At 43.5% G+C, this 12,501-nt stretch overlaps 1 protein-coding gene across 1 annotated transcript in view; it reads right to left on the reverse strand.

Moving 5' to 3' along the window:
- The window catches only part of DMBT1 (deleted in malignant brain tumors 1), a 101,118-nt gene that overhangs the window by 35,451 nt on the left and 53,166 nt on the right, over positions 1 to 12,501 (reverse strand). The window contains exons 38-40 of the mRNA XM_081863595.1: positions 11,944 to 12,255; positions 10,077 to 10,385; positions 8,873 to 9,184 (exon numbers count right to left, since the gene is read on the reverse strand). Of these exons, the coding sequence (XP_081719721.1) occupies positions 8,873 to 9,184; positions 10,077 to 10,385; positions 11,944 to 12,255 (933 nt within the window). The remainder of the gene's footprint in view (positions 1 to 8,872; positions 9,185 to 10,076; positions 10,386 to 11,943; positions 12,256 to 12,501) is intronic.

Raw genomic sequence — 12,501 nt, forward strand, 5'->3', positions numbered from 1 at the left:
TGCAGGTGCACCAGCAGAACCAATCCAGCCCCCTCACTGCTTGACTGCACCTCCCCAACTTCCCCAATGCCTCATCTTTCTCCCTCTTGATAAACAGCACCAAATCAGGGCCACAGTGGATAGCAAAGGATTAAAGCCCCTTATCTCCCACATAATGTTCCCAGTCTACGTCAACCTGCTGTTCTTTTGCCAGTGCTGAAGTAAGTTTCCACTGCCAGCCTGGTCACCATTTGTAAGTGGAATGAGAGGTGGGAGAAGCATCTTGTACCTTGGCCCAGGCAGGAAAATGTATTAAATCATCTCTGCTGGAGTGTGGCAGGGAGACAAGCTGAAGTAGCCATCATGATGTTCAGTGAATGCAGGAATCAGCCCCTTAAGTCTCAGTCCCCGTGAAGGACAGTCATTCTCTGTGATGAAGTTAAATTGAAACTTAGCCTAAGATTTCAAGCTTTGCTAGCAACATGCCTTCAGACTTTGGTCACATCCATTTAAAACACTCTTATACCACATTAACCTTTAAAGAATTTCCCAAGATTATTTGTGGGAAGCCATGAGTGGGATCACTGTGATGTAGTGGTTGAGTGTTGGACTGAGACACAAGAAATCCAGGTTTTAGACCCTGCTTGGCCATGAAACTGCTGGGTGACCTTTGGCCGGTCACTGACTCTCAGCCTAACCTACCTCACAGGGTTGTTGTGAGGATAAAATGGAGGACAAAGATTATGTAAGTCATTCTGGGTTCCAGGGAGGAGAAAAGACAGACTATAAATATAACAATAAATAAATGTGCATTCAATGCATGGGTGGTATTCTACCACGTTTTCCTCAGAGTAGACCTACTGAAATTAATGGACCTAATTTACTCCTGTCCATTAATTTGAATGGGTCTACACTAACTTGTCTGACTACCACACATTGTAGAACATAAATATTTGGATTATTTGCAGATACAATTGGTGAATGCATTAAATTTGGGAACGAGGGCCTAATCCCCCACTCCCGTCTCTGCACTTCCTTGCTTCTATTCTCTTATGAGCACAATGACATGAGCAGGTATGTTGTCCACAGTGCATCACAACCAAGCTGCTCTGGTGTAAGGAACAAGATACTGACATCATAAAGAAAATTGCAAATCCAAAGAACAATAAATACTGGGCAATTTGGCTTCTTGCAGAGGCCTGAAACTGAGGGTAAAAAAAACACAAAGGTGCTTAGTCATTAATCCAGATATGATAGACAGATTTAATTTAAATAAGCAAAAGGGGGAAGAAGTGCAGGTGACATCAAGGCTGACCTTTGTGGACATGGAATGATTGTTAAAATGTTTCCTGCAATAACATCTGTTTTAAAAATATCAGTCAAGCCTACCTATGAAACAAAGGTGGCTTGTTAAAGTTTAGTTGATTGGCAGGAATCAGCTCTCTCTCTGTGCATGTGTGTTGCTCAGTGTAGGAAATCCTGGGAACTACCTGTTCTTTCTGTCTTTCAAGACTTCCTTTCAATGCTTGAAATTAAACACGTGCCATATATATGAATGGGAATACAATTGCCAGTAGGCACTTCCTTGCCTTTTAGTGTTTGGTTAGCAAACTTCACCTGGTAAGAATAGGACAACCTGAAGTATTATCCTACCCTATAATCTGGGGTGTTTTTCCCAAACCATGTCCATCTGCAGGTACCAGACATATCTGGATCAGCTGTGCAACTGACCTCTTTCTCCCTCTTTTTCTGAGAAAGGAATGTGGTAAAAAGTCTCCCATTTATGATGCTGAGTTTCTATGAATTTCCAATCAAATTTAAAGAAGTGCATAATTCTGATGAATGTTTAAAAGTGATACAATAGTATCTCTTTAAAATTTCTGCTGGCAAAGTTCCCACTCAAAAGAGCATGAGGAGGAAACCCTGCCCCACACTGAGGTTTTTCCAGCACTTCAAGAAGAGGTGAAGAGGTTTGGCCTTTATTGTTAATCCTGCTCTGTTGGGCTAGGAAGGATCAGGAAATGTCCCCATAGACCTTGCATAAGGAAGCAGGAAGAAAATCCTGGAAGGTCATCAAGAATTTATTCCCTGGGTATTTAACTGTACACAATGGAGGGTGAGCAATTTTTGTTTCAGGGCCAAAGTAGGGCCAGACATCAGACACACCATGAGCACTTGCATGAATGGCTTTTCCTCCCTTTTGTAGCAAGTAATGGCAAAGTAGCCTGGTTTTTGCAGGTCTAAAAGTACAGTGGTACCTTGGAAGTTGGACGGAATCCATTTTGGAAGTTTGTTCGATTTCCAAAATATTCAGAAACCAAGGCGTGGCTTCCGATTGGCTGCAGAAAGCTCCTACAGCCAATTGAAAGTTGCGAAAGCCTCACCAGACATTTGGGTTCCAGAGAACATTTGCAAACCGGAACACTCACTTCTGGGGTTGCGGTGTTTGGGAGCCAAAACGTTCGACTCGCAAGGCATTCGGGATCTAAGATACGACTGTGTCAGTATCACACACAATCTCTCTGAGACCCTGCAACAAACTGTTGAAATGTGGAATGTGGATCCACTAACCCTCTGAATCCTGAGTTCCACAGCAATCACTCAGCATTTTGTCCCCACCGAGCATGCTTTCTCCTCCTTGGGATCTTTGGGTTAGGAAGAGGAGCACCCAGTCCCACCTGCATTGGAATCCTGAAATTCTCCATTGATTTTTATGGGAAGATACACTTAAAAATAGCATCTAGTCCACTTGGGAAGCCCTTCATCACAGTTGCAGGCCCCGCGTGAAGCAGCCACCATGGGGAAGCAATGTTAAGCAGCAGCCCTCGCTTCTGTAAGAACAGATCTTAGGGTAAAAGATGAGTCACATGCTGCTATTTCACACTGAGTAATAGTAAGATGGGACGCGGGTGGCGCTGTGGGTTAAACCACAGAGCCTAGGGCTTGCTGATCAGAAGGTCGGTAGTTCAAATCCCCATGATGGGGTGAGGTCCCTGCTCCTGCCAACCTAGCAGTTCGAAAGCGTGAAGTGCAAGTAGATAAATAGGTACCTCCAGTGGGAAGGTAAACGGCATTTCCGTGCGCTGCTCTGGTTCACCAGAAGCGGCTTAGTCATGCTGGCCACATGACCCAGAAGCTGTATGCTGGCTCCCTTGGCCAATAAAGCGAGATGAGCACCGCAACCCCAGAGTCGGCCATGACTGGACCTAATGGTCAGGGGTCCCTTTACCTTTAATAGTAAGATCTTGAAGTGAAAGCCGCCGTGTGTGGTTGAAACATTAAAGTATTATGTTTTTTGCCTTTATCTCTGAGCACCTAGGCTAGAAAAGTTCAAGCATGCATAGCTATGGAGAGGTTTCCTTGCAGTGATGTTACCCAATGTGGGTAATTTAATCTTTAGGCTATAATTTGTTTGCTGTACTCAATTCTGCTGAGCATTCTAGTTTATAGTGTATGAAACATGTTACACAATATATTTATTTTCCCATGCGTAGAAGGAAGCTGATCTACCCAAGTGAGAGATAACTTCTGATTATCTGTCTTAACTGGGTAGTTTGTTGCCTTATTTTATTTAGCAGATTAAGGCTCAATTCAGCTCCAAAAGATAAGACGCCACTCATCTCTCTTTCACCCCAAGAGATTAAGGCTCTGACCCTGTAGGTACTCAGTGGGACTTATTTTTGAGTAGACATGTATAGATAGGTCTGTGCTGTAAGTTTCACAAGATAATGAGTAGTGGTTTTAGGCCTGCTCTATACAGGAATCACATTTGCCAGTGTATTCCCCACAAGAAATGTGATGGTAAAGCAGCACTCACCGTGTGGATATCCTAGACCCTGCTCTACTCCGCTCAGGGCGTCTGGAACCTCACCCACTTTAATCACCCAGTGATATCAGCTGATTGGCAGGTGCCAGTGGTTTAGGGAAAATGCCTGCTGACTCAAAATGGATCTGCTGACAAGACAAGATTGGCCTGAGACTAGAGGTTGCCTATCCCATTTTAGAGGAATTTCTAAAGTCAAGGAATGACTTCTCATCCAGAACCTGGCCCAAGGCATTGCCCAGCTACCAAAGGACTCCATGTTTTCCCCAAATACCATAACTGTTGAATTCAAGAGTCGCCAGTCCAAGTGAGGGTGGTGGTGGTTGGCATTTATGTTTTATTCCATCTGTTTTATTATTAGTATTTGTTTGTTTGTTTGTTTGTTTGTTTGTTTAAAGAAAACCATTCACACTTAAATAGCTCAAAGGTAAGTCTTCCAGAAGAAAGTACAGTGCAAATATGAGTTCTCCTCTGGTATTGCTGATTCAAATTCAGTGGTCCCTTAAGAGCTAGAACATAGGTTAATTTAATTGCTTGGCTGCATTGCTCAGTTGTATTATTTGTATTCTATATTTTTGCTATGTGAACTGGCTGGGGAATATTGATAGAAGGGAAGATTATGATACAGCAGCTACATCTTTTTAAAGTACAAGCATTTGATTCCTCACAGAAAGGAAGTCATATGTTGAAGTAAAACACAATACTGTAGTCTCGCTTATGGAAAATCCAGTGAGCTATGCACATTGTCATTACAATTGTTACTTGAAAGACCATACCAGATGTTCTGTAAAAAGCGGTCCTGGAGGAGCTTGTGAAGCATTAGGACTGTAGGCCAAATGGAAGCTTCCATCCCAATGCCAACAGCAGCTTGGTGAGGGGTGATTGTCCTTGGGACCACAGCAGGAAGGAAAGGTTCAAACTGTCCCTATCCGTCCCCTGTTGTCCTGGTCTCCCCAGTCTCTCTGTCTTCCTGTCTCTCTCTCTTTCTCTCTATCTGTCTGTCTCTCTCTCTCACTCTCTCCTACCCGCCTTGCTGGGGCCACTTTCCAAGTAAACATAACCATGAAACATTCACACTTCCACAGCTGGTGCATGAAAATTGATGCTTAAAACATATCTTGATCTTCAATATATTCTGGTTTGGGAGCATAACCAGGCGTGAGAGGAAACAAATCAACACACAGTTAGGGTTTTTTTTTTAAATCTAGAAAATGGAAGATGGAACTGTATTGATTAGATTCTTCCTGGATATGTAGTGTTAGTTGTTTCTTTTGTTTTACCTGTAAGATAGTGTGTGTCTGGATCCCTTTTCCCACCATACAAGCACCAGTACAGGGGCTTGACAACAAGAGTTAAGATCTAGTAATACAAGACTAGTCTTGTCTCCTGTTGCTCTCATTTGTTTAAGTGTCCACAAGGTGGCATTGTTCAGCCATAGAAAAACTATTTACACAGGGGCCCTAAGAAATCCAGAAAATTAGAAATCTTATTTCCTTTTCCTCCCCTTATTCATATTTTAAGAATGGCTTAGTGCTGGGCCATCAGTGTGTGGAAATGAAATTAGGGGTCTCTTATCTGTAAGCCATGTTGTATGAAGAATTTGATTTCTTTTCCAAAGCGCTTAGTAAATTTCTAGTGCTATGTATAAATGTGTAGACCATAAAGAAGGCTGATCGCTGAAGAATTGATGCTTTTGAATTATGGCGCTGGAGGAGACTCTTGAGAGTCCCATGGACTGCAAGAAGATCAAACCTATCCATTCTTAGGGAAATCAGCCCTGAGTGCTCACTGGAAGGACAGATCCTGAAGCTGAGGCTCCAATACTTTGGCCACCTCATGAGAAGAGAAGACTCCCTGGAAAAGACCCTGATGTTGGGAAATATTGAGGGCACAAGGAGAAGGGGACAACAGAGGACGAGATGGTTGGACAGTGTTCTTGAAGCTACCAGCATGAGTCTGACCAAACTGCGGGAGGCAGCGTAAGACAGGAGTGCCTGGTGTGCTCTGGTCCATGGGGTCACGAAGAGTCGGACACGACTAAACAACTAAACAACAACAACAAATGTATAAATGTGAGCTACTGAGTACATGTGGATGATGCTTTGTTAGCTGGAAGAGCAGTAGGTTGCTACACAGTATGTTCCTATTAGAAAATCTCCACAATCCTATATATGTATACCCAGAAGAGAAGTAAGACTCATTGAGTTCAATGGAACTTACTCCCATGTAAGTGAATATAGGGCTGAAATCTTAAGGTCATCTATGTTAACTCCCAGTGCACCAATAATTTATTTTAGGTCATAGATAAGAATGCATGGTCTTCACTGATTCAGTATCATTGGCTCTGCTCCTTGGCCATGCTGGTAGGGGCTGATGGGAATTGCAGTCCACAACATCTGGAGGGGGCCATGTTGGCTACCCATGATTCAGTAGAAAAACAGAAGGGTGAGTGCTTCATAACACTGTGAGAGCACATAATACCGGTCTTAAAAGACCTACATTGACTCCCAGTACGTTTCTGAGCACAATTCAAAGTGTTGGTGCTGACCTTTAAAGCCCTAAACGGCCTTGGTTCAGTATACCTGAAGGAGCATCTCCACCCCCATCATTCTGCGCACTGAGGTCCAGCGCCGAGGGCCTTCTGGTGGTTCCCTGACTGTGAGAAGCCAAGTTACAGGGAACCAGGCAGAGGGCCTTCTCAGTAGTGGCGCCTGTCCTGTGGAACGCCCTCCCACCAGATGCCAGAGAGAACAACTACCAGACTTTTAGAAGACATCTGAAGGCAGCCCTGTTTAGGGAAGCTTTTAATGTTTGACGGATTATTGTAATTTTATTATTTTGTTGGAAGCTGCCCAGAGTGGCTGGGGAAACCCAGCCAGATGGGTGGGGTATAAATAACAATAAATTATTACTACTACTACTACTACTATAAACATTGCAACCCAGCAGTGTCTGTGTCTCAGCAGAATGGACACCAATGGCTGATCCCCCCTTTTCCTGCATGCCTCATATTGGACACAATGCAGTAAAAATAAAAGGGAGAATATCCAGGCACATGAAGGATGAGATCATTTTAAAAGGGTTGCATTGTATAAAAGGCCAAGTTAGAGGCTCATGGGGTAAGTGGTCTGTGACTGAGCCACTTATGGTCTCAATCAGGTAAGGCAGAGTCATATCAGCACCTTGGACAGAGCAATGTTTAAGTGTTCTGGCTGGAGCCCTTCCCATTACACTGAACTTGTGTAGGGTCCTATGGTTTGAGGGCAATGGTTCCTGCTCAACTAAAAAGGCTCAGTAGCAATTTTTGGCCAAATCAGTCTCTCAGTCTAGCTCATCTCAAGTGGTTGTTGTGAGATGAACATTGCAAACCAGTGTGCACAGTGAAAAGTGTGACAGAAACAACAACACCCAGCAGGAACTATAGCAATGCGTTCTTGTTGCACACCAGTTGTGAATATGAAATGGAGAGTCTCCCATTACTACAGAGAACTGAAACATATATTTATGAAATGCTTTTATTTAAAGGCTAATAATTGCACAATCAGTATGCTCAGAGCTGATAGAAACCTGATTAAAGTCGCCCATGAATCAATTAATTTTGGCATTCTGAAGTGGCGGTCTGCAAGATCAACCAGAGGCAATAGGTGTATCAAAAGTACCAGTGTGCTCACATCTTAATTTTCAAATGGGAATTATGAAGCCTGTCCTGAAGAAAAGAATAAACAAATAATGTCATGAATGACTAAAACAGGTGTGAAACAGCAGATTTTCTGGACAAATTCAGAAGATTTTGTCTAGACAGATTTTGTTTAGACAAAGGATGTGAAAATCTCAGGATTTTCACATAAACTATCTTAACAGTTTAAATTTATAATGTTAAAATATTGAGGCTACTGCACTGAGGACAGTATCCCAGGGGCCATAGGATTTTGTCTGACTCACTTTCTACTGGTGGAGAGGTTGACCTTTGGACAGGGAGATCCTCCTATGACTGACTCTCTAGAGCAGTGGCAGAAAGGTCTGCTGGTGGTGCTCTGGTGTTGGAGAATGCAAAAAGAGGGTGTTTTGGGGAGAGTCAGGAATAGAGCAAGGTAGGCTTTGGACTCCAAGTCCTCCCCATTTTCCTGATATGCATTCAAGAGAGAGGAAATTATGCCTGGAGGCAGCATAAGCAAGGTTTGTCAGTGTGAAAGCAAACAAAGGGCAGTCAGTCTTGGAGACCGGAACTGAAAAAGAGACACAGAAGCCTATTTTTACTTTCTGCACTGGATCAAGTTCTATGGTATTAGGAAGCCCCTCTCCTCTGGAAACCCAACAGAGGAGTCAATATGTGAGTGAATTAATCCTGAGGACCTCATGTTCACGGAAAACACAATCTACCTCCAGTGACCTGAAGTCCAAAGAAACCAAGCCAAGGGGACATGCTGGCACTCATAAGACCTCTACACACACACACACACACACACACACACACACGTATGTTTGTGTGAGAAAGAAAGAGAGAGAGAGAGAGAATGCGCATGTACACACATTTACACACATATATACAAATACCACCCAGTACATGTATTCTCCCGCCCCTTGCAGGATAACAGCAGTTTTACGATAGGTGATTTAGATCAAGGAACAGGACAGGGAAATTGGTGACATGCTCATTCCTCTACTATCATTGGTCCAATCAAAGTCTCTTAATTAAAAGAGTAGCTAGTTGATTTTAAATGTTTGTATTAACTTTCCCATAGCAATCTACAAAGATTAAAAAATTAAATCACCTTTACAAGGACAAAGTACTCAAAGAATACACTTTCATTATACGGCTTTAGGCGCCTGGCAAAAATGTTCCTTTTTAACCAGGCCTTTGGTTGATTTGATTGAAATCCTATACCCTTTAAAAATGTTTTTTTTCTGGGGGGTTGTTTTTATTTTGATTGTGTATTTTGTGGTTTTATATTTTAGTTTTATTCTGGGACTTGCCCTGAGACCACCGGGTATAGGGCGATATAGTAATAATAATAATAGTAGTAGTAGTAGTAGTAGTAGTAATAGTAGTAGTAGTAGTAGTAAAAATACCTGAGCAGATGACACTGGCATCTTCCTGGTGACCACAGTCATGGGTTCCCCAACCTCTGTGAGAACACTGAAGCAGGGAAGATTCACTTCCTGTGCACTCCACATTGTCCAGGAGGATGTTGCCCGAGCCTGGACCAAAACGGGCACTTCCTGGTGCTGACTGAGCTGGTCCACATCCAAGCTCTCTGCAGACCACATGTGCATCATTCATGCTCCAAAGATCATCACAGACAGTCCCCCAGTTGCCATTATGATAAACTTCAAGACGACCTTCACATCTGTTTCTTCCATTAACTAATCGCAAGGAATGTTCTTTGGGAGATACAAAATACAGATTTGTTTGTTTGTTTTAAAAACGATACCATGAATCATTAACCAATCAGGACATATAAAACGTTTATTTAACCTGATATTATTGGTGTGAAACTTTTAAACTGAGGAACATGTTGCTAGGCATATACTTGACCTGGTATTTGCCAAAGACTGAATTGGTAATATTTGGTTGATTGTGAGTTTATTGTGAGTCCATTGTCATGGATAGATGACTCCAGAGAGCTGCAATTTGAGAGTGGTTTAAAACTCACTTCCCTTCCCAGGGCACTCTGTACCTCTGTGAGGAGAATAGGGGTCTCCTAATAACTCTCAGCAACCATGAAAACTACACTTCCCAGGATATGTTGGTGGGCGGGGGGGGGGGGGAGCCATGGATGTTCAAAGTGGCATTACTGTATATTGCTTTAAATGTACAGTGCAGATGGGGCCTATCTTTCAAACTTTGCATATCATACTAAATCCAAAAAATGAAGGAAATTAATATTTGTTAGTAATAGACTAATTCATTTGCAATTAAAACTGGAGATTATGGTGGATATTTTCTTTAATAATTCTACTACAGTGGTACCTCGGGTTAAGTACTTAATTCGTTCCGGAGGTCCGTTCTTAACCTGAAACTGTTCTTAACCTGAAGCACCACTTTAGCTAATGGGGCCTCCTGCTGCCCCCACACCGCCGGAGCACAATTTCTGTTCTTATCCTGAAGCAAAGTTCTTAACCCGAGGTACAATTTCTGGGTTAGCGGAATCCTTAACCTGAAGCGTATGTAACCTGAAGCGTATGTAACCCAAGGTACCACTGTATATGTTTCCCAAAGGAGTTTACAAAACTGCTTTTGATCTATTGGCTAGATAACCCAGCCTAGGAGTACCTGAGCAAATGACACTGGCATCTTCAGCATGACCACAGTTATGTGTTCCCCAACTTCTGTGAGAACACTGTAGCAGGGAAGATTCGCTTCCTGTGCACTGTACATCGTCCAGGAGGATGTTGCCTGAGCCTGGACCAAAACGGGCACTTCCTGGTGCTGACTGAGCTGGTCCACACCCAAGCTCTCTGCAGACCACATGTGCGTCATTCATGCTCCAAAGATCATCACAGACTGTTCCCCAGCTGCCATTACGATATACCTCAAGGCGACCTTCACATCTGTTGCCTCCATTAACTAATCTCAAGGTAGCTAAATTGGAAATATTTAAATATTTAAAAAGGTATTTATTATTGTCAAACAAGTCAAAAATATGTTGATTATTTCCTTTTCCCACCAATAAGATTAACCCAATTGTACAGTGAAAGTAAATAAAGACTCAATGAACATTAATTGTGAATATTGTACGTTGTTCTATTAGATGGCACCAGTGATAGTTACGGTACTTTGAATTAGAGATGACTTACTGGCGGCTCTCGACACTGTTGGACTCCAACCCCTATGAGCCCCAGCCAGCATGGTCAGTAGCCAGGGATGATGGGAACTGTAGTTTAACAACACCTAGAAGGCTGTATTTTAGCTACCCCTGCTTTAAATACTTCCTCCCCCCTGAATTTTTCGGGAAAATCAGGAAAGTTGAGGGACGTAGCCTGGTAATATCCCACACCTTTAATTCTCTGTTTCCCATTCCTTCTACTGACCAACTGAGCAGAGGCTTTTTGATTCCTGGAACTGGAGTGCAAGAAGCCTTGGTTGCGAGTCGAGGCCCCGCTCCCCGCATTATTGAAGAAAGAAGACATGTGGAAACCAGTATTTTAGGTTAATGGGCTAAAAAAGGGCACGGCTTTATTGGTTACAGAATGTGAGTGGTATTGGCTTAGGTACTGGATCCGAATCAACTATATTTGACTCCTGCCTGCCCTGCAGGGAGTCTCACAAGCTTAACAACCTGTAGGGGGAGCCTGTTGATGCAAATCACCTGGAAGCTCCCCCTAGAGTCACCGGACGGTCTAGTCATGGCCCTAGCCACCACCTGGGCTTCGGACAGGAACCACAACCCCCGGATTCCTTTAATGGAATACCCTTCAAAGGGCGGGGGGGGGGGGGTTAGGTGATGACTACAACCTCCCCTCCAACACACAACGCATTTTCCAATGCCTAACTGCCAAACTGATCCGTGCAAGCAGGAAGCAAACAGAAGGAGCCCCAGTCCCGCAGCCACTTAAATGCAGCAAACCACGCCCCCCCCCCAGCCAGCCGAATTGGCTGACTGTGGGCATGACAGAGGCTGGGGACTCCCTGTGATGCAGGGGGCCTAGACAAGCCCCCTACCGAGCGCGGGAAGGCGAAGCCTGCTTGCAACCCCTCCCCTCTGGGAAGAGGGCCGACCTTCCCACTGAAACTTTGTGGGAAGTGAAAGCAACACAGAGAGCACACACACTCTTTAAAAACCACTTAGTGTGCTGCCAGCAGTGTGCCACTGGAACCCCAGAGGGTTTCAACTACCTTTGGCAAGTCCACTTCACAGAAGATTCCAGGCCCAGGCAGAAGACTGAGTGTGACAACGTTTTGATCTTTGTGAAGGCAGCTACCAAGAGCTTTTCTTTTGGATTAAATGTCTTGGAACGGGTAGAATTTTGCTAATGCAGCAGGCTAAGGAGTATTTTTCCATTCTGGATTGTTTTAAATATTTCAAAGGTACTATTTCGATGGGTTTTTTGCTTTGCAACACCCATTTTCCCAGAGAAATCTATACAGATTTAGAGACTGAATTCCTTTAATAATGACGGCTAGAGTTCTTAAGTAATACCTGAGCAAATGACACTGGCATCTTCATGATGACCACAGTTATGTGTGCCCCAACCTGCGTGAGAACAATGAAGCAGGGAAGTTTCATTTCCTTTGCACTGTACATTGTCCAAGAGGATGTTGCCTGAGCCTTGACCAAAACGGGCACTTCCTGGTGCTGACAGAGCTTGTCCACATCCAAGCTCTCTGCAGACCACATGTGCATGATTCAGGTTCCAAATATCATCACAGACAGTCCCCCAGGTTCTGTTGTGGTATACTTCAAGACGACCTTCACACTTGGTACTTCCATCAACCAATCGCAAGGGCGTTTCTTTGGGAAATATAAAACCCCCTTTTTACAACAAGAAATTAAAACTCGACATTGCAAAACCGGTCAAGAGACAGGGATGATTTGATGACTGCACTCTATCCTTTGGTAGCTTCCAGATTAGAATATTACAATGTATTCTCCATGAGGAAGCCTGTGAAGAGCACTCAGAAATGTCAATCAATTGCACCATCCAGGTTCCTTTTTTGGGGTTACCTTTAGAACTCTGTTCTAAAAAGCTGCATTGGC

The sequence above is a fragment of the Podarcis erhardii genome, assembly GCF_964252035.2.
Source record: "Podarcis erhardii genome assembly, chromosome: 5".
NCBI classification, from domain to species: Eukaryota; Metazoa; Chordata; class Lepidosauria; order Squamata; family Lacertidae; genus Podarcis; species Podarcis erhardii.